Source organism: Hyla sarda, chromosome 5 (genome assembly GCF_029499605.1).
Source record: "Hyla sarda isolate aHylSar1 chromosome 5, aHylSar1.hap1, whole genome shotgun sequence".
NCBI classification, from domain to species: domain Eukaryota; kingdom Metazoa; phylum Chordata; class Amphibia; order Anura; family Hylidae; genus Hyla; species Hyla sarda.
This window is the reverse complement of record NC_079193.1, coordinates 359,452,560-359,480,557: the sequence shown is the minus strand read 5'-3', so window position 1 is coordinate 359,480,557 and position 27,998 is coordinate 359,452,560. Positions and strand designations below refer to the sequence as shown.

The window sequence follows — 27,998 nt, the reverse complement described above, 5'->3', positions numbered from 1 at the left end:
GGCACCAGTTGATTGATACTCTACCAGAGTACCCCTTTAAAGGGGTACTCCACTGGCCAGCGTTCGGAACATTTAGTTCCTAACGCTATGCGCTGCGGGCGTCAGCCACGCCCCTCTTGACGTCACATCCCGCCCCCTCAATGCAAGTCTATGGGAGGGGGCCATGCCCCCTCCCATAGACTTGCATTGAGGGGGCGGGATGTGATGTCACAAGGGGGCATGGCTGACCCCCTCGCAAAACGCATGCACAGCTGTTCTGAACGCTGGCCAGTGGAGTACCCTTTTAACAATATATTACGATTAATTTTACAGGCAGGTTGGAGGCGTCTGGCCCCAGGACGTTAGAGCAGTGGCTACATAAGACAGACCACGTATGGCGGCACGTACAGGCGAACCAGTCTAATAAATAATGCACGCAGAGGGTGGGCGTATATGATACCCGCTCAGTTTGCCAAGTGCTCATAGTGAACCCAAAGGGTACTGCACCAGCTCATGTATTCTGTCTATAGTCTTGGATTAAATAAATACTGAAACCAATAAGTGCTGCATGACGGAGAATGAACCATCTATGAATGTACGAGAATGCTATATCCGGTGACGTGTCTTATCATTGGTTCATTCCAGAAGCGTCCGTTCCTCGCTCGGAGAAGGTTTCTTATTTATAGTAATGCACATAAAGGCATTAATGGTTCTCGAAGGATTCAGATAGTAAAACACTATCTTTAGCGCAGTCGTAGAACGGGTCTGATCCCGTGCCCGTCGTGCCGTACTGGGCATTCATTCTTCCTGTATAGATTAGGATCATTGTGAACCAGCAGTGACCAGGTGGAGCCCGAGTCGGCCGTGGCTCCATGACGTATCTCTTAGCCTATTTTGTAGCCTCTGTGGCAAGGTTTAACTGTTCAGTGTCTGGATTCAGTAGACTAGATACTTCATCTCCGAGTATATGAGAGGGAAGATGACGGAACACGCTCTGTAAAAGACGGCGGCGCTTCGGACAAGGGCGCGGGGCTTGGTCAACCAGGGTTCGGACTTGAAGCAGAAGTAGATGGCGTATAAGGCGACGGCGAAGAAATGTCCAATAAGCAGCGTGGGTCTCGGGGACAATCTGCAGGAGGAGACAGTGGATGTCAATTATAAACATAATATACATGGATGCACTGCTCTGGTATATGCCTGGTAGTTTAAAGGGGTACTCTGCCCCTAGAGATCTTATAAGATGTCTGATCGCGGGGGGGGCCCCGGTGCTGGGACCCCCTGTGATCTCCCTTCCGCACCCAGCATTCGTTTAGAGCGTCGAGTGCAGCACTGGAGGCTCATGACGTCACGGCCATGCCCCCTCAATGCACGCCCCCTCCCATAGACTTGCATTGAGGGGGCATGGCCGTGACGTCACGAGCAGGGCGTGACCGTGACATTACGAGCCTCCGCATCGCCAGTCATCCAGCACGGAGCGAAGTCTGGGGTGCGGCAACCGAGAACACGGAGGTCCCCAGAGGCGGGCCCCCTCGCGATCAGACAGCTTATCCCCTATCCTTTGGATAGGGGGATAAGATGTCTAGGGCCAGAGTACCCCTTTAACTTCTCTATTAACCCCTTTAAAGCCAGGCACAGCTTTTTACTGGTTTAATTTTCCTGAATGTTTCATTTGAATAAACTTTTGAGAAGTTGTTCAGATATGGGAAAAATAATGACATCGCTCTGAGTCTCACTCCTGAGACCTGCTGCAATCACAGAAAAAAAGCATATGAAGTGCACAGCAGCACTCTATGCTTTCTATATTATAGATAACAGGAAGGGGAAAGAAGTCATGCACAACAGCTTATAGAGTGGATAGTTGGGACAGCATACATGAAGGGAAGCTTACACAGACTGTAGATAGGGAGGAAAGCAGATACAAGGCAGGCTCCCTGTGATCAGATGAGTCACTAGCAGAGCTGATCCAGGTCTCTTTGGACCCAGTATCTCTGCCACAATGCCAGGTGGGGGGGAGGCATTTGGTGATCACATGATCGTCTGGGCCAAAATAGGCAGCGACAGTGTTGCAGCATCTTTTGACTTTGTACCGTATATACTCTAGTATAAGCCGACCCGAGCCGTGCTGGGACGTCTGTGCGCAGGGACGCCCCTGACGTCACGGACGTCTTATGCGCACGTGCGGATCAGATGTCCGTGACGTCAGGTGCGTCCCTGCGCACGGACGTCCCAGCACAGCGGCGTCAATGCAGCGTCACTAGTGCGGGGCCGGCCTGGAATAGAGAAGAGGGCCTCCCGGTGAAGAAGGATGGCCCGGACCGGCTCACCCTCCCCACCGGAAAGCAGATGGTTCCTGCAGAGAAGATGGACAGCCCGGCCCACCAAAACCCAAAGCACCCCCACCGGTATTATTTTTTTTTGGTTCACTTGAGTATAAGCCGAGGGGTGCGTTTTCAGCACAAAAAATCATGCTGAAAAACTCAGCTTATACTCGAGTATATACGGTAGCACTTATTGATGAACATTGTGTAACAGTAGAGGAAACCAACAGTGGCTATTTACTCCTGTCTTCTTAGATATTTCTGCTACATGGCAGGAGCTTTAGGGCTCATTCACAATGCAGAATTTCAGAGCAGAACACAGGAAAAAATTCCACTTAAATTCTGATGCAGCAGCCTCACATTCTTTTCAATGGGATTCTGCTGCACTGTGCACATGGCAGAATTTCAGCGGTTTATTTCACCATCTGAATGGGCCCTTAAAAGCTCACTGCACATTTATAGTGACATGACTTTACAGCCCAGGACCACATGTTGCACAAGTAAAGTACTGCGTCCTTGATATTAAAGGAGTAGTGTAGCGATTGTTTTTATGATCCCATTGTGCACGGGCTGCAAATAGTAAAAAAACAAACTTTAACATGCCGTCGGCCCCTCCCCCCGTTGCGCCATTATAGCTCTTCGGTCCTCTGTTCCTGGTCTTCTTCCTGCTTCCAGCCGCAGAGATGTTCCGCCTCAGCCGGTGATAGGCTGAGCGCAGTGTCATGTAACAGGCCCGGGCAGCAGGGAGAAGGCGGGGCCCCGGCTCCTTATGTGACGATGCGTTTAGCCTATCACCGGCCATGGCTGAACATCGCTGTGGCCGAATGCAGGAAGAAGACCAGGAACAGAGGACCGAAGAGCTATATGGGTGCAACAGGGGAGCAATGGAAGGAGTTATGTTTGTTTTTGTACTTTTTGCATTGCAGCCCAGGCACAATGGGATCATAAAAACAACCGCTACACTACTCCTTTACATACAGTGGCAAATTACTAAATTACAGTAATGTTTTGGAACTACAACCCTACCGATGTGATAAAAGCATGCTGGGAATTATGTTTTTTTTGTCACAGCTGGGGAACCACAAGAAGGCCGACTTATGACGCTCCCTTATTGATAGTGTATCATGGACAGAATGTGACGACTTACACAGATAATAGTCCTATGGGGCCAGCGACACATTCTCCTCCAAGCTTGAAGTAATGGAAGCAGGCTCTCCTCAGCTGGTACAAGGAATCTGAGAACAAAAGGTATACATATTAGTGGAAACTGTACGCTACTTAAAGGGGTACTCCAGTGGAAAACTTATTATTATTATTTTTTTTTTATTATTCAACTGGTGCCAGATAGGTAAACAGATTTGTAAATTACTTCTATTAAAATATCTTAATCCTTCCAGTACTTATTAGTTGCTGAATACTACAGAGGAAATTCTTTACTTTTTGGAACACAGTGCTCTCTGCTGACATCATGACCACAGTGCTCTCTGCTGACATCTCTGTCCATTTTAGGAACTGTCCAGAGCAGCATATATGTTTGCTCTGGGGATTTTCTCCTACTCTGGACAGTTCTTAAAATGGACAGAGATGTCAGCAGAGAGCACTGTGGTCATGATATCAGCAGAGAGCTCTGTGTTCCAAAAAGAAAATAATTTCCTCTGTAGTATTCAGAAGCTAATAAGTACAGGAAGGATTAAGATTTTTTAATAGAAGTAATTTACAAATCTGCTTAACTTTATGGCACCAGTTGATTTAAAACAAAAACGTTTTCCACCAGAGTACCCCTTTAAAATGTGTTTTTCCAACCAGGGTGTCTCCAGCTGTTGCAAAACTAAAACTCCCAGCAGGCCCGGACAGCCAACGGCTGTCCGGGCATGCTGGGAGTTGTAGTTTTGCAACAGCTGGAAGCACCCTGGTTGGGAAAAACTGTACTTCTGTTGTCACTTTCTAGTTACTATCAGTCCTTGGAATTAAGCAGCCAGAAACTAATGAAATGTGGCATCATTACTGTGGAATTGTAAGGATTCCGGCATATGGTGGGCGCAGTGAACCCTCCATGTCTCTGTGAGCGCTGCCTGCAAGAAGCACTGTATTCCCCCTAGAAGCAATGCTCCTATGGAGTTGCTAAGCAGTAGAGTATAAATGTTACCCAACCAGTGTGCGTGTGCCTCCAGCTGTTGCAAAACTACAACTCCTAGCATGCCCGGACAGCCATAGGCTGTCCGGGCATGCTGTGATTTGTAGTTTTGCAACAGCTGGGGGCACACTGGTCGGAAAACGCTGAGCTACAGCATGCCACAGGCCATGGAACCTGTGAGATAAGAAGCTAAATCTGGAGCTACAAAACAAGCCAAATCTGAAATCTGCAGCTTCAAATCCTGCGCATCAAATATGCGCAGGAGAATGTTCGTGTGAATGTACCCTTAAAGGGGTACTCCGCCCCTAGACATCTTATCCCCTATCCAAAGGATAGGGGATAAGATGTCAGATCGCCGCGGTCCCGCTGCTGGGGACCCCCGGGATCCCCGCTGCGACACTGCGCCATCATTACTGCACAGAGTGAGTTCGCTCTGTGCGTAATGACGGGCGATACAGGGGACGGAGCAGCGTGACGTCATGGCTCCGCCCCCCTGGTGACGTCACGGCCTGCCCCCTTAATGCAAGTCTATGGCAGGGGCGTGACTACCGCCACACCCCCTCCCATAGACTCGTATTGAGGGGGCGGACTGTGACGTCACGAGGGGCGGAGCCGTGACGTCACACTGCTCCATCCCCTGTATTGCCCTACATTACGTGCAGAGCGAACTCGCTCTGTGCAGTAATGACCGCAGCGGCGATCCCGGGGGTCCCCAGCAGCGGGACTGCGGCGATCTGACATCTTATCCCCTATCCTTTGGATAGGGGATAAGATGGCTAGGGGCGGAGAACCCCTTTAAGCTAATAGCATCTAAATAAACATCAGATAATATAATATAAGAGCAGCGGGTTAAGGCCGTTTTACTGGGTAGATAGACACCGTGTGGACCGGTGGGGTTATAGTAAACCCTATGAAAAGATGCCCAGTTGCCCATAGCAACCAATCCGATTGCTCCTTTCATTTTGCAGGGCCCTTGTTAAAAATGAAAGAAGCGATCTGATTGGTTGTTATGGGCAACTTTTCCTCTGGGCAGGTTTTGATAAATCTCCCCCTTATGTACTTTGTAAAGCCTCAGTACTGCAAAAAATAAATAAATGGCAATGGTTTGCAGGTTGACCAGATAATCCAATATGGTTTCATTCAGTCTCCTGATTCCAGTGTCTTTTCCTATTGCTATCATTCTTTGTCCTGTGCCTCTACGGTTCCACTTACCATCAGTAGCAGCAAAGAGCTCGTAGAGCGCCTGGGCCAGAACATTCACTACGAAAGAGTGCGACTTCTTCCTTGACCAGTAGAACTGCTGCTTGGCCTGAAAAGCATTAGAAGACGTCACTACAAGCAACAAGATGATGGTCAATTTGTCATCAGGTTTTAAAACTCCTGGACTGGACTTTTTGCCTGGACTGATTTAACCTATGTCGGTCACTGTTCTTAAAGGCCATGGCCAGTGAGCAGCGGTGGCTGCCGGGACTTCTGATGAGTGACGCTTCTGATCGTCGAGCCCAAGGAGCGGAAAAAGAGGACATCACTTGTTAGATGCCAGCAGGAGCCGCTGATCCTGCATCTGGGCCTCTCAGAGCCGGACCGAGAGACACAGGCCAGGGGTGGGATTTTTAAATTAGATGAAATGGCATAGGGGGTAACAAAGAGGGGGAGGGGAGTGGCACAGGGAGTAATGAAGGGGGATGAAATGGCACCAGGGGTGATGAAATGGCATGGGGGAAGGAAGAGGGGGATGAAATGGGATTGGGGTGAAATGGCACAGAGCGTAATGAAGAGGGGTGATGAAATGGTACAGGGGGTGATGAAGAGGGGTGATGATATGGTACAGGGGGTGATGAAGGTGGGTGATGAAATGGTACAGGGGGTGATGAAGGTGATAAAGTTACACGGAGTGATGAAGGGGGTAACAAAATCACACAGGGGGTGATGAAATTACACGGAGTGATAAATAGGCACAGGGGGTGAGTAAGAGGGTTGATTAAATGACACAGGGGGGGGGGTAATGCTGATACCGATACTTAAAGAGTACCTATAATGAACTAAACTGCCCCTAATTCCCTACCCCCCCCCCCCCCCATCTGTCCCTGACTCTTACTGAAACTAACCCTGCGTTTTTTTTCCCTAAAACACATTTTAAACACCTTAACCTGTCCCTGTATGGCTGCTCATGCTGCTGTCCGTGTGTGAGGGCAGAAGGGGGTGTGGCCCGGCAGGCACAATGTCATCTGAAGCCTTCCTGGGCCCACATCCGCCCTTCTTCTTTCGCTTTGCTACGATCCCTCTAGGGAGCGTGCATAGAGGCTCAGCACACGGCAGCTGCCGAGTCTCCTCCTCTCTCTTTAGCACAGCATTGACAGGCAGGGAGCTGCGCTGTGCTTGTCAGTGTCCCGGCTGCGCTATGAGAGTTCGGACTCATGCCAGGCAGGGACATGTAGGAAAACCCCCTAGTGGTCAGTTTTTAAAAGTGAAATTAAAGATATAAATATACTTTTTTTTTTTTATGACATTCTTCTAGAAAGTTGTTTGTAACATAATCAACAACATATAAAAACATTTTTTGTTGACAGGTACTCTTTAAGATATGACATATGTAATCTACTATTTTGGCACGGTGTAGCCATCTTACTGTTGGCCCCTCCTACAACGTAGGACGCATAATGTGATATGTGCAACCGGCGATACAGCGAGGAATGTGTCACCAAACTATGCATGTCTAAAAAGCGTGTCACCAACAATGATCTGCCTTATTGCATCAGTAACTCAGCATCTTACATACACAAGCTTTTGTCATTGTACATTTCTTGGTTTCATCAAAGCCTCAGGGCTTCTGGGAGCCCAAATAGCATCCCTACGATTCTTTGTAAATGTTAAAAGGAGTACTCCAATTATTATTATTATTATTTTTTTTAAATCAACTGGTACCAGAGAGTTATACAGATTTGTAAATGACTTCTATTTAAAAATCGTAATTCTTCCAGTACATATCAGCTGCTGTATGATCCAGAGGAAGTTGTGTAGTTCTTTTCAGTCTGACCACAGTGCTCTCTGCTGACACCTCTGTCCATGTCAGGAACTGTCCAGAGCAGGAGAGGTTTGCTATGGGGATTTGCTCCTACTCCGGACAGTTCCTGACACAGACAGAGATGTCAATTAGAGATGAGCGAACTTACAGTAAATTCGATTTGTCGCGAACTTCTCGGCTCGGCAGTTGATGACTTATCCTGCGTAAATTAGTTCAGCTTTCAGGTGCTCCGGTGGGCTGGAAAAGGTAGATACAGTCCTAGGAGACTCTTTCCTAGGAATGTATCCACCTTTTCCAGCCCACCGGAGCACCTGAAAGCTGAACTAATTTACGCAGGATAAGTCATTAACTGCCGAGCCGAGAAGTTTGTGACGAATCGAATTTACTGTAAGTTCGCTCATCTCTAGTGTCAGCAGAGAGCACTGTGGTCAGACTGGAAAATAACTACACAATTTCCTCTGGAGCATACAGCAGCTGATAAGTACTGGAAGGATTAAGATTTTTAAATAGAAGTAATTTACAAATCTGTATAACTTTCTGTTTTCCACTGGAGTACCCCATTAACTTACTTGTGTCTCTATTGCGGAGATTTATAAAAACCTGTGTAGAGAAAAAGTGAAGCAGTTGCCCATAGCAACCAATCAGATCGCTTCTTTTATCTTTTAGAGACCTTTCTAAAAATGAAAATGAAAGAAGCGATCTGATTGGTTGCTATGGGAAACTGCTTCACTTTCCCTTTGCACAGGTTTTGATTAATCTCCCGAAATGTTTTATGGTGACCCCTTACCCCTGCTATAATCAGGATATCTATTGGCCAGTTATCTTCCTAGTCTCACAAAAGGATGCTGGGATTGATTAAAAAAAAAAAAAAAAAAAATCCCACCATCCTTTGCAGGGGATTAATGAGTCTACATTGAGAATAGTTGGGTCTCACCTTTAGTACTTTTGAGTGTTCGTTCAGATCTGGCAGATCCTGAAGGAGACTCCTCCAAATCTTCACATCATTCAGGACGACGCTCATTCCCCCGCCGGTCAGCGGATGCCTCATGTTGTACGCATCTCCCAGGAGCAGCACTCCTGCAACCAGCAAGCATGAGAAATGATGGTTTCATCTATTCTTCACTATACATGTATGCAGCGAGTAAAGCAATGTTTCCCAACCAGGGTGCCTCCAGCTGTCGCAAAACTACAACTCCCAGCATGCCCGGACAGCCTTCGGCTGTCCGGGCATGCTGGGAGTTGTAGTTTTGCAACAGCTGGAGGCACACTGGTTGGGAAACACTGAGTAACACTGACTCCTAGTATACTTTGTGTTGTACTCTTACCTTTCTTGTTGACTGGTGAAGGTGGGAGGAAGCTGGCCGGCATCGTCCTCAGGCGGTCATTTTCAACAGCATAGTGGAAAGGATCTTGTAAATGTTCTGTAATACAGTAACATCAGGTTATACAAGCGTCTCGAGCTACACAGTGATATCCACCAATTTCTGCAATAGGATAATGGGGTATTACAGAATTTTTATATATATATATATATATATATATATATATATATATTATATATAAATATAAAAAATTCCAATGGCGCAGCACTCCAGTAAAGAAAAGTGCATTTATTCACACATATCTCAATACAGCGCAACGTTTCAGCTCCTATGGAGCCATTATCAAGGCTTGATAATGGCTCCATAGGAGCTGAAACGTTTACTGGAGTGCTGCGCCATTGGAATTTTTTATCTACAAGGGACCCTGATCAAGTTTGGACGCTGGCACCCATCTTGCATTGGAACAGAGCTGTGCTGCAATTATTTCTTACTAATATATAATATATACACATACATACATATGTATAATATATATAAATATATATATATATATATACACACACATGTATAATATAAATATATATATTATAAAATATAAATATATATATATGTAATAATATAAATATATATATATGGAGAGAGATAGATAATATATATATATATATATATATATATATATATATTTAATTTTTTTTAAGCTATTGCCTCATTGACAGACATATCTCAGGGTGACATATTAATTCCCTTTAGTGACTCTTTAATTCCCTTTTATATCATCAAATGAATTCAATAAATATATCCAATTAAATAACCTGCTTTCTTATCTTAAATATGGCATCTACATAATCGGCACCGCACCCAGGTAAGGTGGCATCTCAGAAGCTTATACACAATTGCGATTTATCATGAGTACACCTAGTCTTCATTTTCAAGTACAATGGGAAAAGGATTTGGGGAGTCAATTTTCAGCCAAACAATGGCAAGCTGTATATCATGATCAGCTCCATATTGTTCTATGAGAGAACCGAAGATTGCCGAACGGCCCTCACAGAACTATATAGAGGGGGCGTGGCAGTCCCCCGCTTCGGGCAGGGATTGTGACGCGCTGCTGTATAGAAGAGCCGGGGCTCTAAACAGGAGATCATGGGGGAGGGGGGCACAGCACTCTGACCCCCCGCAATCTAAAACTTATCCCCTAAGGGACAAGTTTTTCTACATGATACTTGTCCTTTAAGGACCGGGACACAAGGGCTTACCTGTACGCCCTGCGTCCTTAACAGGTTAAATAGAAGTAATTTACAAATCTGTTTAACTTTCTGGCACCAGTTGATTTAAAAAAAAAACAAATAGTTTTCCACCGGAGTACCCCTTTAAAGCTGATTTTCTATCTAGACATAGTGAGAAAACTTAAATTTAACTTATATAAAGTGTCACCACCAGATATATGGGGTTAAACCCGGTGACAGGTTAATAATTCCTAGTGCCACGTCCTTGTTCTTTTGGTAGGTGAATTTGCACTGAACTCAGAAGCCTCTTCTGTACATTCTTTGTCGGAGGGTAAACAGCAGGTGACATTAAGTGTCGGGTTATTAAAAATCTAAGAATCTACCGTATATACTCGAGTATAAGCAGAGTTTTTCAGCACGATTTTTTTGTGCTAAAAACACCCCCCCCCCCCCCTCGGCTTATGCAGTGAACTCTCCGCCTGTCAATCCCTTCTCAGTGGTCTTCAACCTGCGGACCTCCAGATGTTGCAAAACTACAACTCCCAGCATGTCTGTCTGACAGCTGTCCGGGCATGCTGGGAGTTGTAGTTTTGTAACATCTGGAGGTCCGCAGGTTGAAGACCGCTGATGAAGGGATTGACAGGCGGTGATGATGACGGGGGTCTGGATGATGACAAAGGCCGCAGTGGTCTTCAACCTGCGGACCTCCAGAGGTTTCAAAACTACAACTCCCAGCATGCCCGGACAGCCGATGGCTGTCCGGGCATGCTGGGAGTTGTAGTTTTGCAACATCTGGAGGTCCGCAGGTTGAAGACCACTGATGAAGGGATTGACAGGCGGTGATGATGAAGGGGGTCTGGATGATGACAGAGGGGGGGGGGGGGATGATGTATTTCCCACCCTAGGCTTATAGTCGAGTCAATAACTTTTCCTGGGTTTTTGGGGTGAAATTAGGGGCCTCGGCTTATATTCGGGTCGGCTTATACTCGAGTATATACGGTAAGAAACAAACATAGTCGCCATATCCGGACAATACTGAGGTAAATGTGCAAGTGTGGGGTTTTGTATAAGATCCTGACTAATGAGATTGCCCTGTGGGGACAGACAGGTTCACGTAGTTTAAAGGGGTACTCCACTGGAAAACATTTTTTTTTTTTTTAAATCAATTGGTGGCAGAAAGTTAAACAGATTTGTAAATTACTTCTATTTAAAAATCTTAATCCTTCCAGTACTTATCAGCTGCTGCATGCTACAGAGAAAGTTCTTTTCGGAGTTCTTTTCAGTCTGACCACAGTGCTCTCTGCTGACACCTCTGTCCATGTCAGGAACTGAGCATAGTACATGCAAATCCCCATAGCAAACCTATCCTGCTCTGGACGGTACCTGATACAGTCAGAGGTGTCAGCAGAGAGCACTGTGGTCAGACAGAAAAGAACTCCAGAAAGAAATACAACTTCCTGTGCAGCATACAGCAGCTGATAAGTACTGTAAGGATTAAGATTTTTTAAATAGAAGTAATTTACAAATCTGTTTATCTTTCTGGCACCAGTTGATTTTAAAAAAATAAAGGGGTTGTCCAGGATTAGAAAAATGCTGCTTCTTTCTTGCAAAAACAGCACCGCTTCTGTCCACAGATTGTGTCTGGTATTGCAGCTCAGCTCCATTAAAGTTAAAGGGGTTATCCAGGAAAAAAACTTATATATATATATCTCAACTGGCTCCAGAAAGTTAAACAGATTTGTAAATTACTTCTATTAAAAAATCTTAATCCTTTCAGTACTTATGAGCTGCTGAAGTTGAGTTGTTCTTTTCTGTCTAAGTGCTCTCTGATGACACGTGTCTCGGGAACCGCTCAGTTTAGAAGCAAATCCCACATAGCAAACCTCTTCTACTCTGTGCAGTTCCCGCGACAAGCAGAGATGTCAGCAGAGAGCACTGTTGCCAGACAGAAAAGAACAACTCAACTTCAGCAGCTGATAATTATTGAAAGGATTAAGATTTTTTTTTTATAGAAGTTATTTACAAATCTGTTTAACTTTCTGGAGCCAGTTGATATAAAAAAAAATAATATATAAATAAATAAAAAAGTTTTTTTCCTGGAATACCCCTTTAATGGGACTGAGCTGCAGTACTTCACATGACCTGTGGACAAGAGTGGTGCTGTTTTTGCAAAAAAAATAAAAAAGCATTTTTCTAATCCTTTAAGAACCTTACATTTCTATGTCTAATAAATATAGCAGTGATATACTTCAATATAATCCATATATTTCCGTTTTCCGCCCGTTTTAGGGCTCGCAGGGTGGCTACTGTATATCTAGGACATGATAATTTAGGAATGTGGTCCTCACCAGGAAGCTGCGACAGGATCTTCTCCAGCATATATTCTTTAAGGTTCTTGGGCATTTCTCCCCTGATATCAACAAGGACCCGAGTCTCATTGGACGATATCTGATAGATCAGGACAGGGCTGGGATTGGCCAGAACAAGCTCGGCGTGATTGGCCTTAAACTGCGGAGAGTCCTAGAATCGAAAATTAAAACAGTAAAATAGTGTTTTTGAACCTAGCAAAGAGAGCGCCCCCTATCCCCTACTATCATCCTACATCAGTGTTTTCCAAACAGTGTGTCTCCAGCTGTTGCAAAACTACAACTCCCAGCATGCCCGGACAGCCTTTGGTTGTCCGGGCATGCTGGGAGTTGTAGTTTTGCACTTACTGTTTGGAAAACACTGTCCTAAATAAAATTGCCATTGAAAACATCCGTAAATAATGCTACCACCTAGTGCAAACACACTTAGGGCCCCTATTACACGGGGCAAGTATTAGCGGAACGAGCTGAAATTTACCTAAGGCCGTGGAATTTCCGTACAGAATTCTGCGGAAGAATTACGCCGAAATGTACTGCCCGTTGATTTCAATGGGATTCTGCTGTCACATTCTGACAGCAGAATTTTCGCGGAAGGCATTCCGGCGAGGAAATTCCATTTTCCGCAAAGATATACCGTATTTTTCGCCCTATAGGACGCACCGGCGTATAAGACGCACCCAATTTATAGGTGCAAAATCTAAAAAAAGAAAGATTTTGAACCCAATAGTGGTCTTCAACCTGCGGGCTGTCCGGGCATGCTGGGAGTTGTAGTTTTGCAACATCTGGAGGTCTGTAGATTGAAGACCACTGCATAGGAGGTAATACTCACATGTCCCCGCCGCTCCGGACCGTCACCGCTGCCCTGGATGTCGCTCCATCACTGTCGCCGTGTCCCTGTCGCTCCGGAACGTCTCTGCTGCCGGCCGGGTATCCTCGCTCTCCGTCGCCGCCATCACGTCGTTACGCACGCTGACGCACGTACGCAACAACGTGATGACGAGGAAGGAGAGCGCCGGCCATACAGGGGATCCCTGAACGGAGAAGACACCGGGGAGGCAGGTAAGGTCCCTCCCGGTGTCCTGTAAGCACTAACCCGGCTATTCAGTCGGGCTGTTCGGGACCGCCACGGTGAAATCGCGGCGGTCCCGAACAGCCCGACTGAACAGCCGGGTTAGTGTTACTTTCCCTTCAGACGTGGCGGTCAGCTTTGATCGCCGCGTCTGAAGGGTTAATACAGGGCATCACCGTGATCGGTGATTTCCTGTATTAGCCGCGGGTCCCGGCCGTTGATGGCCGCAGGGACCGCCGCGATAGGGGTGTATTCGCCGTATAAGACGCACCGACTTTTTCCCCCCAGTTTTGGGGAAGAAAAAGTGCGTCTTATACGGCGAAAAATATGGTAAGACCAGTCTTAGATTTTGCGGAATTCCGCACCAAAATCCTATTGAAGTCATCGGAACATGAATTTCGGCGGGATTCCACAATTCCGTTAAGCAAGCTTTGCTAACAGAATTTGTGCGGAAATTGAGGAAATTTCACTGTGGGCCACGCCCCTTTTTTCGGGTTTTCTTAGCAAAATGGAGAGTTAGTCGGGGTTTTTTCAATTCTGGAGCAAAATCAGATGCAGACACAGTTTCTGGCGCAATGCGACAGAATCTGGCGCACAACCCGACAAAACATGTTGGGTTTGCAATAGTAAATGAGGGCCATTTTATGCAAAAATGTTATGACAGCATAAAAATAGCGCAAAATTTGATGATACTTTTGGCACCAGTCAATGAGCAGAAAGAAAGCACACCGGGCGAAATTTATCAAAACCTGTGTAGAGGAAAAGTTGACCAATCAGATCGCTTCTTTAATTTTTTTAAAAGGGCTTATGAAAAATGAAAGAAGCAATCTGATTGGTTGCTATGGGCAACTTTACCTCTGGACAGGTTTTGATCAATCTCCCCCACTGTGCGCGCAATTTCGTAGTTGCGTGCCAGTTGTTAAATTTCCCCCAGGATGTCTTATGAGACGTACAGCAATTCTTATTATAAGAAGCTGCGATTAGTGATGGGTCTGAAAACCCCTCTGGTCGGAGGGCCCCCAAATCTCTGAAACAGCTCAACTAACATTATCGGGGGAAGATTTATCAGAACCTGTTGCTGAGTTGCCCATAGCAACCAATCAGATCGCTTCTTTCACTTTTCAGAGGCCTTTTTTTGAAAATGAAAGTAGTGATCTGATTGGTTGCTATGGGCAACTCAGCAACAGGTTCTGATAAATCTCCCCCTATGTGTTCCCTGTTGACATCTGAAGTACTTACCTTTAAAATACAACCCACGAAATGGGAGGACACAGTGACCTGTCCAGAAATGAGATCTTTCCTAAACTTTGAGAAAACTCCATCAGCAACGACTGTAAGAGCGGCGAGGATTTCCTGCAAAATATATTTATATATCAATAATCAATATGCTGGACCCTCTGTGAGAGAATACAAACTTCCTATCGACATTCACAAGGGGAAGGAGGTGGCTGGTTCCATCTCCGGATGAATAGGCTCATAGGGGGAGATTTATAAACCTGTCACAGGCAAAAAAACGTCTGATTTTGGCGCATAACAACCAATCGCAGCTCAGCTTTCATTTTACCGGAGCTCATCAAGATATGACAGCTGAGCTGCGATTGGTTGGTATGGGCCAAAATCAGATGGGTTTTTTTGTCTGTGAAAGATTAATAAATCTGGGACATAGGGGGAGATTTATCAGAACCTGTCCAGAGGAAAAGTTGCTGAGTTGCCCATAGCAACCAATCAGATCGCTTCTTTCATTTTGCAGAGGCCTTGTTAAAAAGGAAAGAAGCGATCTGATTGGTTGCTATGGGCAACTGCACAACTCTTCCTCTACACAAGTTTTGATAAATCTTCCCTATAGTGTTTAGATCAGTATTTTCCAAACAGTGTGTCTCCAGCTGTTGCAAAACTACAACTCCCAGCATGCCCGGACAGCCAAAGGCTGTCCGGGCATGCTGGAAGTTGTAGTTTTGCAACAGCTGGAGACACGCTGTTTGGAAAATACTGGTTTGGATAGATAGATAGATACAGACAAAGAATAAGTCAGCCAGCACTTTAGTTGATACCAAACTATTATATGGACCTGGCCTACAGGTGCACGCTACTAGGCTAGATATACAGCAACAGAAGAATGCAGCAGCACACTGCCAGCACAAGGATATAGGTGCAACATGAATATGCAGATAAAACATGGAGAGCTATACAGCTATGGTGTAATAGATGCAAATGTGAAACTATGAAATAGTGAGGCACTTAGCTCGCAAATTTGTCTCCGCCGGCGGTCAAATAGCTTGGACCGTCCCACCGCGATCCGTCCCAGGAGGCTACCTTATCGCGGTGGGACGGTCCAAGCTATTTGACCGCCGGCGGAGACAAATTTGCGAGCTAAGTGCCTCACTATTTCATAGTTTCACATTTGCATCTATTACACCATAGCTGTATAGCTCTCCATGTTTTAACTGCATATTCATGTTGCACCTATATCCTTGTGCTGGCAGTGTGCTGCTGCATTCTTCTGTTGCTAGATAGATAGATAGATAGATAGATAGGAGAAAGAAAGATATATAGATCGATAAGAGATAGATAGATAGATAGATAGATAGATAGATAGATAGATGTTAGAAAGATAGATATGAGATAGATAGATAGAAGAAAGATAGATATTAGATAGATATGAGAAAGATAGATATGAGAAATAAATAGATAGATAGATTAGATTATGAGATAGATAGATACAGATAGATAGATATGAGATAGATAGATAGATACAGATAGATAGATGGAGATAGATAGATATGAGATAGATAGATAGGAGATAGATAGGAGAAAGATAGATATTAGATAGATAGGAGAAATAAATAGATAGATAGATATGAAAAGTAAAGATGATGCAGCACTCCACAATAATGCATAAGGTGGTGTTTATTCCAGCATGTGCAAAGACAACGTTTCACCAGTCTCTCACTGGCTTTCTCAAGTAGATAGATATGAGATAGATAGATAGATTAGATTATGAATAGTTATTGTGTAATATTATGTCTGATACTTGTCTTTGTTTGTACCCCATAATTGTAAGCGCTGCGGAATCTGTAGGCGCTATATAAATAAATAAATTATGAGATAGATAGATTTGAAAAAGCCAGTGTGAGACTGGTGAAACGTTGTCTATGCACATGATGGAATAAAACCACCTTCTTTGCTATCTGTGGAGTGCTGCATCATATTTGCTTTGTCTGGATTAAAGAACCAGCGGACCCAGGTTCCAGATATGCGGGCACCCCGAATTTCTTCTTTACTCTGGATATTGGTAGTGCCGTTTTTATTTGCATTAGATAGATAGATAGATAGATATGAGATAGATAGATATAGATAGATATGAGACAGATATGAGATAGATAGATAGATAGATAGATATGAGAAAGATAGATAGAAATTAGATAGAAAATACATAGAAAATATGAGATGGATAGATAGATATGAGATAGATATGAGATAGAGATACAGACAGCCATTTAGATACCTTTACATCTCCGGTTTCTTTGTCCCTGTACTGGACTCCTAGGACAGTGTCATTTTCTTCAATCAGCTGCAGAACGGTCCCCTCGATGTACTGCACGCTGTAAAACAAGCAATAATTGTCTTGAATGAAGTTGGCAGAATACCCAGACAGCCACATTGTAAAGAGTCAGGGTCTGAACAGTTATCGGCCTCTTTAACACCCTCTGTACTGTTCTTCATATTTATTTAAATCCCCATATGTTATAGAAAGTCTTCATATCCCCCAACACTGTACACATGACCACATTGCTCCCAGACCCAGGTAGAAGCGCACGTCAAGAGATCTCCCCCCCCCATTAAGCCGTCATAAGAGAATAAACAGAGACACGTACTTGGGTTCTGCCATGGCCATTTTACGGAGCCCCATGATAAAGCGACCATGATGAAAAGCTCTGCCGCACTGCAGCTGCTTCTCCTCATTCACAGGGTACGGGATCTCCACTTCTGCTTTGCTTTCTATATCGTGAACGACATATCCGTGAACCACATGGGCATCCAGACCTTCCACCGCATCTGAAGAGAGACCGGATCATCATGAAAGCATCTACCAGGGAACGATATGCATATACAAGTGACCCCCCGACCTACGATGGCCCCGGCATACGATCATTTCAACATACAATGGCCTCTCAGGCAGCATCAACATACGATGCTTTTTGTATGTCGGGGCCATCGCATAAACAGCTATCCGGCAGCGCAGACTGCTTCAGCTACCACCGGTTAGCCATTTAATGTGCCCTGTGTGGTCCGGTGAGTATCACTCACCTGTCCCGGCCGTTCCGGACTAGAGCTGGGTGATATGACCAAATATGTGTATCACGGTATTTTTTTTACTTTTTGCGGTTCCACGGTATATAACGGTATTTCCTCCCTCCCCTCCACCCCCCCCCCCCCCATATTAATTATCAGCCCACATCCCCATCAGGGTACTACTCTCATATGTCACCAGCAACGCTGCCCTCCTCGTCCTGTTTGTTGTGGCCACCGGCGCTGGCACTCTATACTGTGCGGTATCCCTATGCCCGGACTGCAGAAGGTAAACAAAATAAACTTTAACGCACCTACGTCGGCCTTACGCTGGGGACGGGAACGTCGGAGAGCTGTCAGCCTAACACCAGCCACAGCGATGTTCCGCCTCGGCCGGTGATAGGCTGAGCCCACTGTCATGTAAGAAGCCGGCTCCTTACATGACAATGCGCTCAGCCTATCACTGGCCGAGGAGGAACATCGCTGCGGCCGGTGATAGGCTGACTGCTGTCCGATGTTCCCGTCCCCAGGAAACAAGTGAGGCCGGTACCGGACCAACGGGAGGTGAGTTATAGTTTTTTTTAGTTTATTTTTTGCCGCCCGGGCATAGGGATACCGCACAATATAAAGCAGTGGTCTCCAACCTGCGGACCTCCAGATGTTGCAAAACTACAACTCCCAGCATGCCCGGACAGCCAACGGCTGGAGGTCCGCAGGTTGGAGACCACTGGTATAGAGTGTCAGCGCCGGCGGCCGCAACAAACAGGACGAGGAGGGCAGCGCATGCGGGTGACTAATTGGGGGGGGAGCAGAACAGAGTTCGCAGGTCACATATGATTAGTTCCCCTATGTGGGGACAGCGCAGCGCTGGGCTGATTCATTCATTCCCGAGGGGAAGGGGCAAAACCGGTATTGCGGTATGGGTTAAAATTCATATCGTGCAGCACAAAAATTTTGGTATTCGGTATGAACCAGTATAGCGCCCAGCCCTATTCCGGACCGTCCTCTTCAAGCTCCGCTGCATCGCCGCCGCTCTTCTTCGTCGTCATCACGTCACCGCACACGCCGTCCCGTCATCCAATAGGAGCGGCGTGTGCAGCAAAGTGATGACGGCGAAGGAGAGCGACGATCCTGGCCAGAGGTGACAGTCCGGAGCGGCGAGGACACCCCGGGGACGTGATGACAGCGAAGATCCAGGGCAGCGGTGACGGTCCAGATCGGCGGGGATACGTGAGTATAACTTAGTATATTATTATTGTGCGGATCCCTCAACATACGATGGATTCAAGTAACGATGGTTAATTTGGAACGAATTACCATTGTATGTTGAGGGACCACTGTACATTAAGATTACAGGCACCTAACACCCTGTCACCATTTGCCATCCCTTGGAGCACATTTGGTAGGTACTAGCAACTACATACCGGGACCATCCAACAAGACCGGCCATTCTGGGCGATGCCTGAGCTATTCATCTAGACCAGTGGCCCCCGACCCAGTCTTTAAAGGGGTACTCCCCTGGAAAACGAGGAGGCAAGAGCATATACCCATCAGTATAGGTGTCCCCCAATGAAGAGTGACCGAGAAACTTTTTTTTTTTTTAATCAACTGATGCCAGAAAGTTAATCAGATTTGTAACTCACTTCTATTTAAAAATCTTAATCCTTCCAGTACTTATCAGCTTCTGTATATTCCACAGGAAGTTCTTTTCGTTTTGAATTTCCTTTCTGTCTGACCACAGTGCTCTCTGCTGACACCTCTGTCCATTTCAGGAACTGTCCGGAGCAAAATAGGTTTGCTACGGGAATTTGTTCCTGACAAGGACAGAGGTGTCAGCAGAGAGCACTGTGGTCAGACAGAAAGGAAATTCCAAAAGAAAAGAACTTCCTCTGGAGCATACAGCAGCTGATAAGTACTGGAAGGATTAAGATTTTTTAATAGAAGTAATTTACAAAGCTGTTTAACTTTCTGGCACCAGTTGATTTAAATAAATAAATAAATGTTTTCCAGTGGAGTACCCCTTTAAAGCCCTCCAAAATTTTTGATTTTTTCAGATACTCCATTGGAATAGACCAGAGAATAGGATCGGGTTGGTGAACTCTGGTCTACATATCACAATTCGGCCCTTGTCACAGTCGCTCTGATCCTTACACTTGCCCATTTTTCCTCCTTCCAACATCAACTAAAAGAACTGTAACTAAATCTATGACAGTGCTTCCCAACCAGGGTGCCTCCAGCTGTTGCAAAACTACAACTCCCAGCATGCCTGGACTGTGAATATCATAGATCAGTGCTTCCCAACCAAGGTGCCCCCAGCTGTTGCAAAGCTACAACTCCCAGCATGCCCGGACAGCCGTTGGCTGTCCGGGCATGCTGGGAGTTGTAGTTTTGCAACAGCTGGAGGCACCTTGGTTGGGAAGCACTGATCTTTTCTTTTCCACTGCAATTCTGACCTCCCCAATATCTGATCCCGGTGTCATCACTTACCACCAAGTCCGAGATCCTTCAGGGCTTGATACCCCCCAGGTTGCAGTAACTCCCCCACAATACGATCTGGTTCCTTTAGATCTCTTTCGATGACGGTCACCCTCCTCCCATCTCTGGATAACACTGTAGCAAGAGCTGAGCCGAGGACCCCAGAGCCCACAATGAGGACATCAGGGCCATCACCAGTTCTTGTAGCAGAAACAGTGGCCCCATTACTGTCAGTGGATGACCCCAAGTGGTTTTCGGTTTTCCTCTGTAAAAAAAAAAGAGACACAAAACATGTTAAAGGGGTATTCCAGGAAAAAACTTTCTTTTATATATGAACTGGCTTCAGAAAGTTAAACAGATTTGTAAATTACTTCTATTAAAAAATCTTAATCCTTTCAGTACTTATGAGCTTTTGAAGTTAAGGTTGTTCTTTTCTGTCTAAGTGCTCTCTGATGACACATGTCTCGGGAAACGCCCAGTTTAGAACAGGTTTGCTATGGGGATTTGCTTCTAAACTGGGCGGTTCCCGAGACAGGTGTCATCAGAGAGCACTTAGACAGAAAAGAACAACCTTAACTTCAGAAGCTCATAAGTACTGAAAGGATTAAGATTTTTTAATAGAAGTAATTTACAAATCTGTTTAACTTTCTGGAGACAGTTGCTATATTAAAACATTTTTTTTCCTGGATAACCCCTTTATACAACTACAACACAACCAAATATTTCACTTCAAGGATTCCACAAGTTAAAGGGTAGGTTCACACCAGGATTATGGCTTCCCTGGCACATAAACTAACATATCTATGCATGGAAAGGTACAGGCCCCATTGGCTTCTTGTGGCATGAATGTAGTCAGCCAGTGACTACATTCGGGCAATAATACGCAAATATACGTGTTTGTACTCTGACTCAGAAGTGCACAATCATACTGTGAACTCACCCAAACTAATAATAATAATAATAATAGGTTCTTTCTATATATAGCACCAACATATTCCACAGTGCTGTACAGAGATTGCCATCACTCAAATTTGTCCTGTTCCACATTAGGGCTCACAATCTAAATTCACAAACTTGGTGGGATTTTCACCTTAGACCACAGCCAGGCAACCACCCTAGCCACAGTGCTGCTTAAAACATTCTGCTTTTGGCTGGGAAACCCTGTAGCAAGCCAGCATTGTTTATAGTGGGAATTAATTCTTTCTATCTGAGTCTTTAAAGGGGTATTCCAGGAATTTTTTTCATTTGACTATGCTACAGGGGCTGTAAAGTTAGTGTAGTTCATAATATAATGTCTGTATCTGTGGGCGATGGTTTTCTCACAATTCTTATGTGACTTTCACCCCAATATTTATTTTTATCAGCATACAAAATGACTGCTGTCTCAGATTTTTCCCAGCTTGCAATGCGGATGAGACATTACATCACTAGTCAGCTGATGACAGGGAGCCTGTCTGCTTCAATGGGTGGAGCGATCAATCTGCAACTAATGAAACAGCTGTAGGCACCCTGATTGAAAACCACAGGTCTGCAGCTCATTTATGTTTCAGTGGGTGGGGTGGCTGATGTGTGGGAGGGAGAAAATGGAATTGTGGGATTTGTTGTAAAAAAAAAAGAAAAGTCAAACAGGAAATACAAGTTCACAAAAAGCTAGCCACAGTGTTATGGTAATCTCACAACATAGCCATTTAGCCCCAAGACAAGCGCAGATCCTTCCTAAGCATGTCCATTACTGTCTGCCAGGTACGTACTAAAATCACCTTATGGTGGAGAACCCCTTTAACCCCTGGCTTCAGTGATGCCTAGCTAGTAATATAGCACTGCTTTACATACAAACTGTTAGAGAATCACTTGCTGCCACTTGCAAAACTATTCTTGCCATTAAATCAATCGAAATCGTTATAAAGAGAAGAACAAATATTAACTGAGCCATAGAGTCCATCCTAAACATGCCGCATTGCTCCAGTTACATCTTGAACCACCAAAGCTACCAAGGAAATTATTTTTACTAGAATTAGACTTAAAGGGGTACTCCACTGGAAAACATTTTTTTTTTTTAAATCAACTGGTGCCAGAAAGTTAAACAGATTTGTTGATTACTTGTATTAAAAAAAAATCTTAATCCTTCCCGTACTTATCAGCTGCTGTATGCTCCACAGGAAGTTCTTTTCTTTCTGAATTTCCCTTCTGTCTGACCACAGTGCTCTCTGCTGACACCTCTGTCCATATTAGGAACTGTCCAGAGAAGGAGCAAATCCCCATAGCAAACCTCTCCTGCTCCGGACAGCTCCCAAAATGGACAGAGGTGTCAGCAGAGAGCACTGTGGTCAGACAGAAAGGAAATTCAAAAATAAAAGAACTTCCAGTGGAGCATACAGAAGCTGATAAGTACTGGAAGGATAAAGATTTTTTAATACAAGTAATTTACAAATCTGTTTAACTTTCTGGCACCAGTTGATTTAAAAAAAAAATGTTTTCCAGGGGAGTACCCCTTTAACCATTGGGTTAAAGGTACATGATGGCCTTATGCCCCATCGTTCACACAACATAGGAGCAGCTGACAACCAGGAGGGGAGGCGCCCTCTACAGGTCTGCGTGCAGAAGACGTCACCCGACATATTGTGACATTTATTATCAAGAAAGTGAATATACATTATAAGAAGGATTCCTGGACCTGAGGATCCGCACAGTGAATGAAAGACACAAGAGGGGGTCCGAGAGATGGAGGAGACTGTAAGGCCGAACTGTGACTGTCAAATATTAGAGATAGATAGATATGAGATAGATAGATATGAGATAGATGTATAGGAGATAGATAGATAGATATGAGATAGATACCGTATATACTCGAGTATAAGCCGAGGCCCCTAATTTCACCCCAAATCCCAGGAAAAGTTATTGACTCGAGTATAAGCCTAGGGTGGGAAATACATCATCCCCCCATGTCATCATCCAGACCCCCATCATTAACACCCTCATCATCATCACCCTGTCATCATCCCCCCTTCATCATCACCGCCTGTCATCATCCCACACACCCCCCTTCATCATCCCCCTGTCATCATCCCACACCCCCCTTCATCATCCCCTTGTCATCATCCCCCTGTCATCATCCCACACCCCCCTTCATCATCCCCTTGTCATCATCAACACATGTCATCAGCCCCCCCCCCCCCCCTTCATCATCATCACCGCTTGTCAATGTCTGATAGAGTGGTCTTCAACCTGCGGACCTCCAGATGTTTCAAAACTACAACTCCCAGCAAGCCTGGGCAGCCATCGGCTGTCCGGGCATGCTGGGAGTTGTAGTTTTGAAACATCTGGAGGTCCGCAGGTTGAAGACCACTGCGGCCTTCCACATCATCCAGCCCCCCCCCACCCTCTCACCCCCTTTAGTTCTGTACTCACCTCCGCTCGGCGGGACGTTAGTGTGCACTGGTCCGGTGCTGCAGGACTGTCCGGTGGGGAGGTCGTCCGGAGGGATAGTCGTTCCGGGCTGTCCATCTTCACCGGGGGGGCCTCTTCTCCACGCTTCGGGCCCGGAATAGAGGCGTTGCCTTGACGACTACGCAGAGGGACGTTGCTAATGAAAGTCCCTGTGCGTCGTCGTCAAGGAAACGTGACTATTCAGGGGCCGGGCCCGAAGCGTGGAGAAGAGGCCCCCCCCCCCCCGGTGAAGATGGACAGCCCGGAACGACTATCCCACTGGACGACCTCCCCACCGGACAGTCCTGCAGCACCGGACCAGCGCACCCTAACGTCCCGCCGAGCGGAGGCGAGTACAAAACTAAAGGGGATGAGAGGGTGGGGGGTCTGGATGATGTCGAAGGCCGCAGTGGTCTTCAACCTGCGGACCTCCAGAGGTTTCAAAACTACAAGCCGATGGTTGCCCGGGCTTGCTGGGAGTTGTAGTTTTGAAGCATCTGGAGGTCCGCAGGTTGAAGACCACTGAAGGCGGAGAGTTCACTCGAGTATAAGCCGAGGGGGGTGTTTTCAGCACGAAAAATCGTGCTGAAAAACTCGGCTTATACTCGAGTATATACGGTAGATAGATAGATAGATAGATAGATAGATATGAGATAGATAGATATGAGATAGATATTAGATAAAAAGCTAGGTATGACATGGATAGACAGATTGATAAATTGGTAAATATGAGATAGATAATAGATATATTGATTAATACATATGAAATATTAAAGGGGTTCTCCGGTGCTTAAACATCTTATCCCCTATCCAAAGGATAGGGGATAAGATGCCTGATCGCTGGAGTCCTGCAGCTGGGGACCCCCGGGATCATGCACGCGGCACCCTGTAGCTATAGCTATCACGCCCCCTTCCGTAGGCTTGCATTGAGGGGCGGAGCGTGACGTCACACACCGCCCGCCCTGTAGTCGCCGGTAATCAGTGCCGGAGCGAACACGCTCCGGGGACTGATTACAAACGGGGTGTCACGTGCATGATCCTGGGGGTCCCCAGCTGCAGGACTCCCGCGATCAGGCATCTTATCCCCTATCCTTTGGATAGGGGATAAGATGTTTAAGCACCGGAGAACCCCTTTAAGACAGATAAATGCATAAAAGATAGATAGATAGATAGATAGATATGAGATAGATAGATAGATAAATAGATGGATAGATAGGAGATAGATAATATGAGCCTGTAGTTACACATATACAATGCGGTGAAGCTCTCAGCTCAGTAATCTCCAGCGACTTCTGATTTCTAGAATAATCTTCGCTGTGAGAACATGATCGGCTTTAGCTCTGGTGACTACAGACAGGACGCAGGTCACACACATCTATATACACTTATATACATCCATATACATATATACCAGCACTCCCCCACCTGAGGCTCCTTGGCTATACTAGATCTACAACCACTGTAGAGCCATAGGTATATATATATATATATATATATATATATATATATATATATATATGTACATTTGTATATGTGACCTGGAGTGGAAACATAAATATATTGTACACATACTCATATAGTGTTTCCCAACCAGGGTGCCTGCAGCTGCCGTAAAACTACAGGGCATGCTGGGAATTGTAGTTTTGCATCAGCCGGAGGCACCCTGGTTGAGAAACACTGCAATACATAGCAGTACACCCGCCATACAGTACACCCTGTACCCGGGGGGGCTCCTACCTGTCTCAGCCCATTCACAGTACACCCTGTACCCGGGGGGCTCCTACCTGTCTAAGCCCATTCACAGTACACCCTGTACCCGGGGGGGCTCCTACCTGTCTCAGCCCATTCACAGTACACCCTGTACCCGGGGGGCTCCTACCTGTCTCAGCCCATTCACAGTACACCCTGTACCCGGGGGGGCTCCTACCTGTCTCAGCCCATTCACAGTACACCCTGTACCCGGGGGGCTCCTACCTGTCTCAGCCCATTCACAGTACACCCTGTACCCGGGGGGCTCCTACCTGTCTCAGCCCATTCACAGTACACCCTGTACCCAAGGGGCTCCTACCTGTCTCAGCCCATTCACAGTACACCCTGTACCCGGGGGGCTCCTACCTGTCTCAGCCCATTCACAGTACACCCTGTACCCGGGGGGCTCCTACCTGTCTCAGCCCATTCACAGTACACCCTGTACCCAAGGGGCTCCTACCTGTCTCAGCCCATTCACAGTACACCGTGTACCCGGGGGGGCTCCTACCTGTCTCAGCCCATTCACAGTACACCGTGTACCCGGGGGGCTCCTACCTGTCTCAGCCCATTCACAGTACACCCTGTACCCGGGGGGGCTCCTACCTGTCTCAGCCCATTCACAGTACACCGTGTACCCGGGGGGCTCCTACCTGTCTCAGCCCATTCACAGTACACCCTGTACCCGGGGGTCTCCTACCTGTCTCAGCCCATTCACAGTACACCGTGTACCCGGGGGGCTCCTACCTGTCTCAGCCCATTCACAGTACACCCTGTACCCGGGGGGGGCTCCTACCTGTCTCAGCCCATTCACAGTACACCCTGTACCCGGGGGGCTCCTACCTGTCTCAGCCCATTCACAGTACACCCTGTACCCGGGGGTCTCCTACCTGTCTCAGCCCATTCACAGTACACCGTGTACCCGGGGGGCTCCTACCTGTCTCAGCCCATTCACAGTACACCCTGTACCCGGGGGGCTCCTACCTGTCTCAGCCCATTCACAGTACACCCTGTACCCGGGGGGCTCCTACCTGTCTCAGCCCATTCACAGTACACCCTGTACCTGGGGGGCTCCTACCTGTCTCAGCCCATTCACAGTACACCCTGTACCCGGGGGGCTCCTACCTGTCTCAGCCCATTCACAGTACACCCTGTACCCGGGGGGCTCCTACCTGTCTCAGCCCATTCACAGTACACCGTGTACCCGGGGGGCTCCTACCTGTCTCAGCCCATTCACAGTACACCGTGTACCCGGGGGGCTCCTACCTGTCTCAGCCCATTCACAGTACACCCTGTACCCGGGGGGCTCCTACCTGTCTCAGCCCATTCACAGTACACCCTGTACCCGGGGGGCTCCTACCTGTCTCAGCCCATTCACAGTACACCCTGTACCCGGGGGGGCTCCTACCTGTCTCAGCCCATTCACAGTACACCCTGTACCCGGGGGGCTCCTACCTGTCTCAGCCCATTCACAGTACACCCTGTACCTGGGGGGCTCCTACCTGTCTCAGCCCATTCACAGTACACCCTGTGCCCGGGGGGCTCCTACCTGTCTCAGCCCATTCACAGTACACCCTGTACCCGGGGGGCTCCTACCTGTCTCAGCCCATTCACAGTACACCCTGTACCCGGGGGGCTCCTACCTGTCTCAGCCCATTCACAGTACACCGTGTACCCGGGGGGCTCCTACCTGTCTCAGCCCATTCACAGTACACCCTGTACCCGGGGGGCTCCTACCTGTCTCAGCCCATTCACAGTACACCCTGTACCCGGGGGGCTCCTACCTGTCTCAGCCCATTCACAGTACACCCTGTACCCGGGGGGTGGGGGGGGACCGGGCTCCTACCTGTCTCAGCCCATTCACGCCACTTCTCCCCACATCCTTGTGGCCGCCATCCGGGTTCAGCATCCTGGGGATGACCCCCGGTCTCCCCTGTTTCTGTGCCCCGGTTCTCCCCAGGTATCGCAGCACAGACAGCACCAGGCCTATAATGCAGACCCCCAGCAGCGCCAGCAGCACCTCCAGCCTGGGGGGGCTCAGCAGCTCATCACACTTCTTATATACATAGGTGAAGGTGGCCACCCCCAGGAAGGTCCACATCGTTTTGGAGATCCAACGATTCAAGGTAAAAATAATAATAATAATAATTTAAAAAAAAAATTAAAAAAAAAGGAAAAATATGCAAAAATGTATTGGAGAAAAATAGCAAAAAATAAAAAATATATATATATTTTTTTAAAAGCTAGAGAAATATATAAAAATAAAGCTGCAAAAAATACCAATATAAAAAAAGAATAACTGAATTCAAAATAAATAATCCAAATATTTCCAATTAAGAATGAGTTGCTAGTAACAAGGAGGATTCTTCGAGTCCAGAAGCGCTGAGCTGCACACAGGTGAGGATACGGTGCAGTGTGACAGCTGACACCTGGATGCGCTGGGTAATGTTACAGGCAGGGGGTGTGCACTCACACTCACACCGGATCACCAGCTCTGCAGGCCACTACCCCCCTGCTGTACGCTCACACTCATAGGATGGACGAGAAGAGGTTCGGGGGCGGAGCCAGCGCTCAGCTTCAGCAGCATTCGGCGGCGAGGGTTGCCCGGCAACCAGTACACGT

At 46.6% G+C, this 27,998-nt stretch overlaps 1 protein-coding gene across 2 annotated transcripts; it reads right to left on the bottom strand.

Annotated features, from left to right (window-relative positions):
* Positions 1-220: 220 nt before the first annotated feature.
* On the bottom strand, positions 221-27,998 carry SQLE (squalene epoxidase). 2 transcript variants are annotated; one of them, XM_056522739.1, is made up of 11 exons: positions 27,904-27,998; positions 20,217-20,469; positions 17,315-17,495; positions 16,945-17,041; positions 14,679-14,792; positions 12,353-12,524; positions 8,782-8,877; positions 8,391-8,533; positions 5,644-5,740; positions 3,445-3,532; positions 221-1,108 (listed from the first exon to the last, which is right to left on the bottom strand). In XM_056522739.1, exons 1-11 carry the CDS (start codon positions 27,961-27,963, stop codon positions 916-918), a joined length of 1,494 nt encoding a protein of 497 aa, XP_056378714.1. In that variant the 5' UTR covers positions 27,964-27,998; the 3' UTR covers positions 221-915. The 2 variants fall into 2 exon arrangements, with proteins under 2 accessions (XP_056378714.1, XP_056378713.1); XM_056522738.1 differs by lacking the exon at positions 27,904-27,998 and adding an exon at positions 27,223-27,843.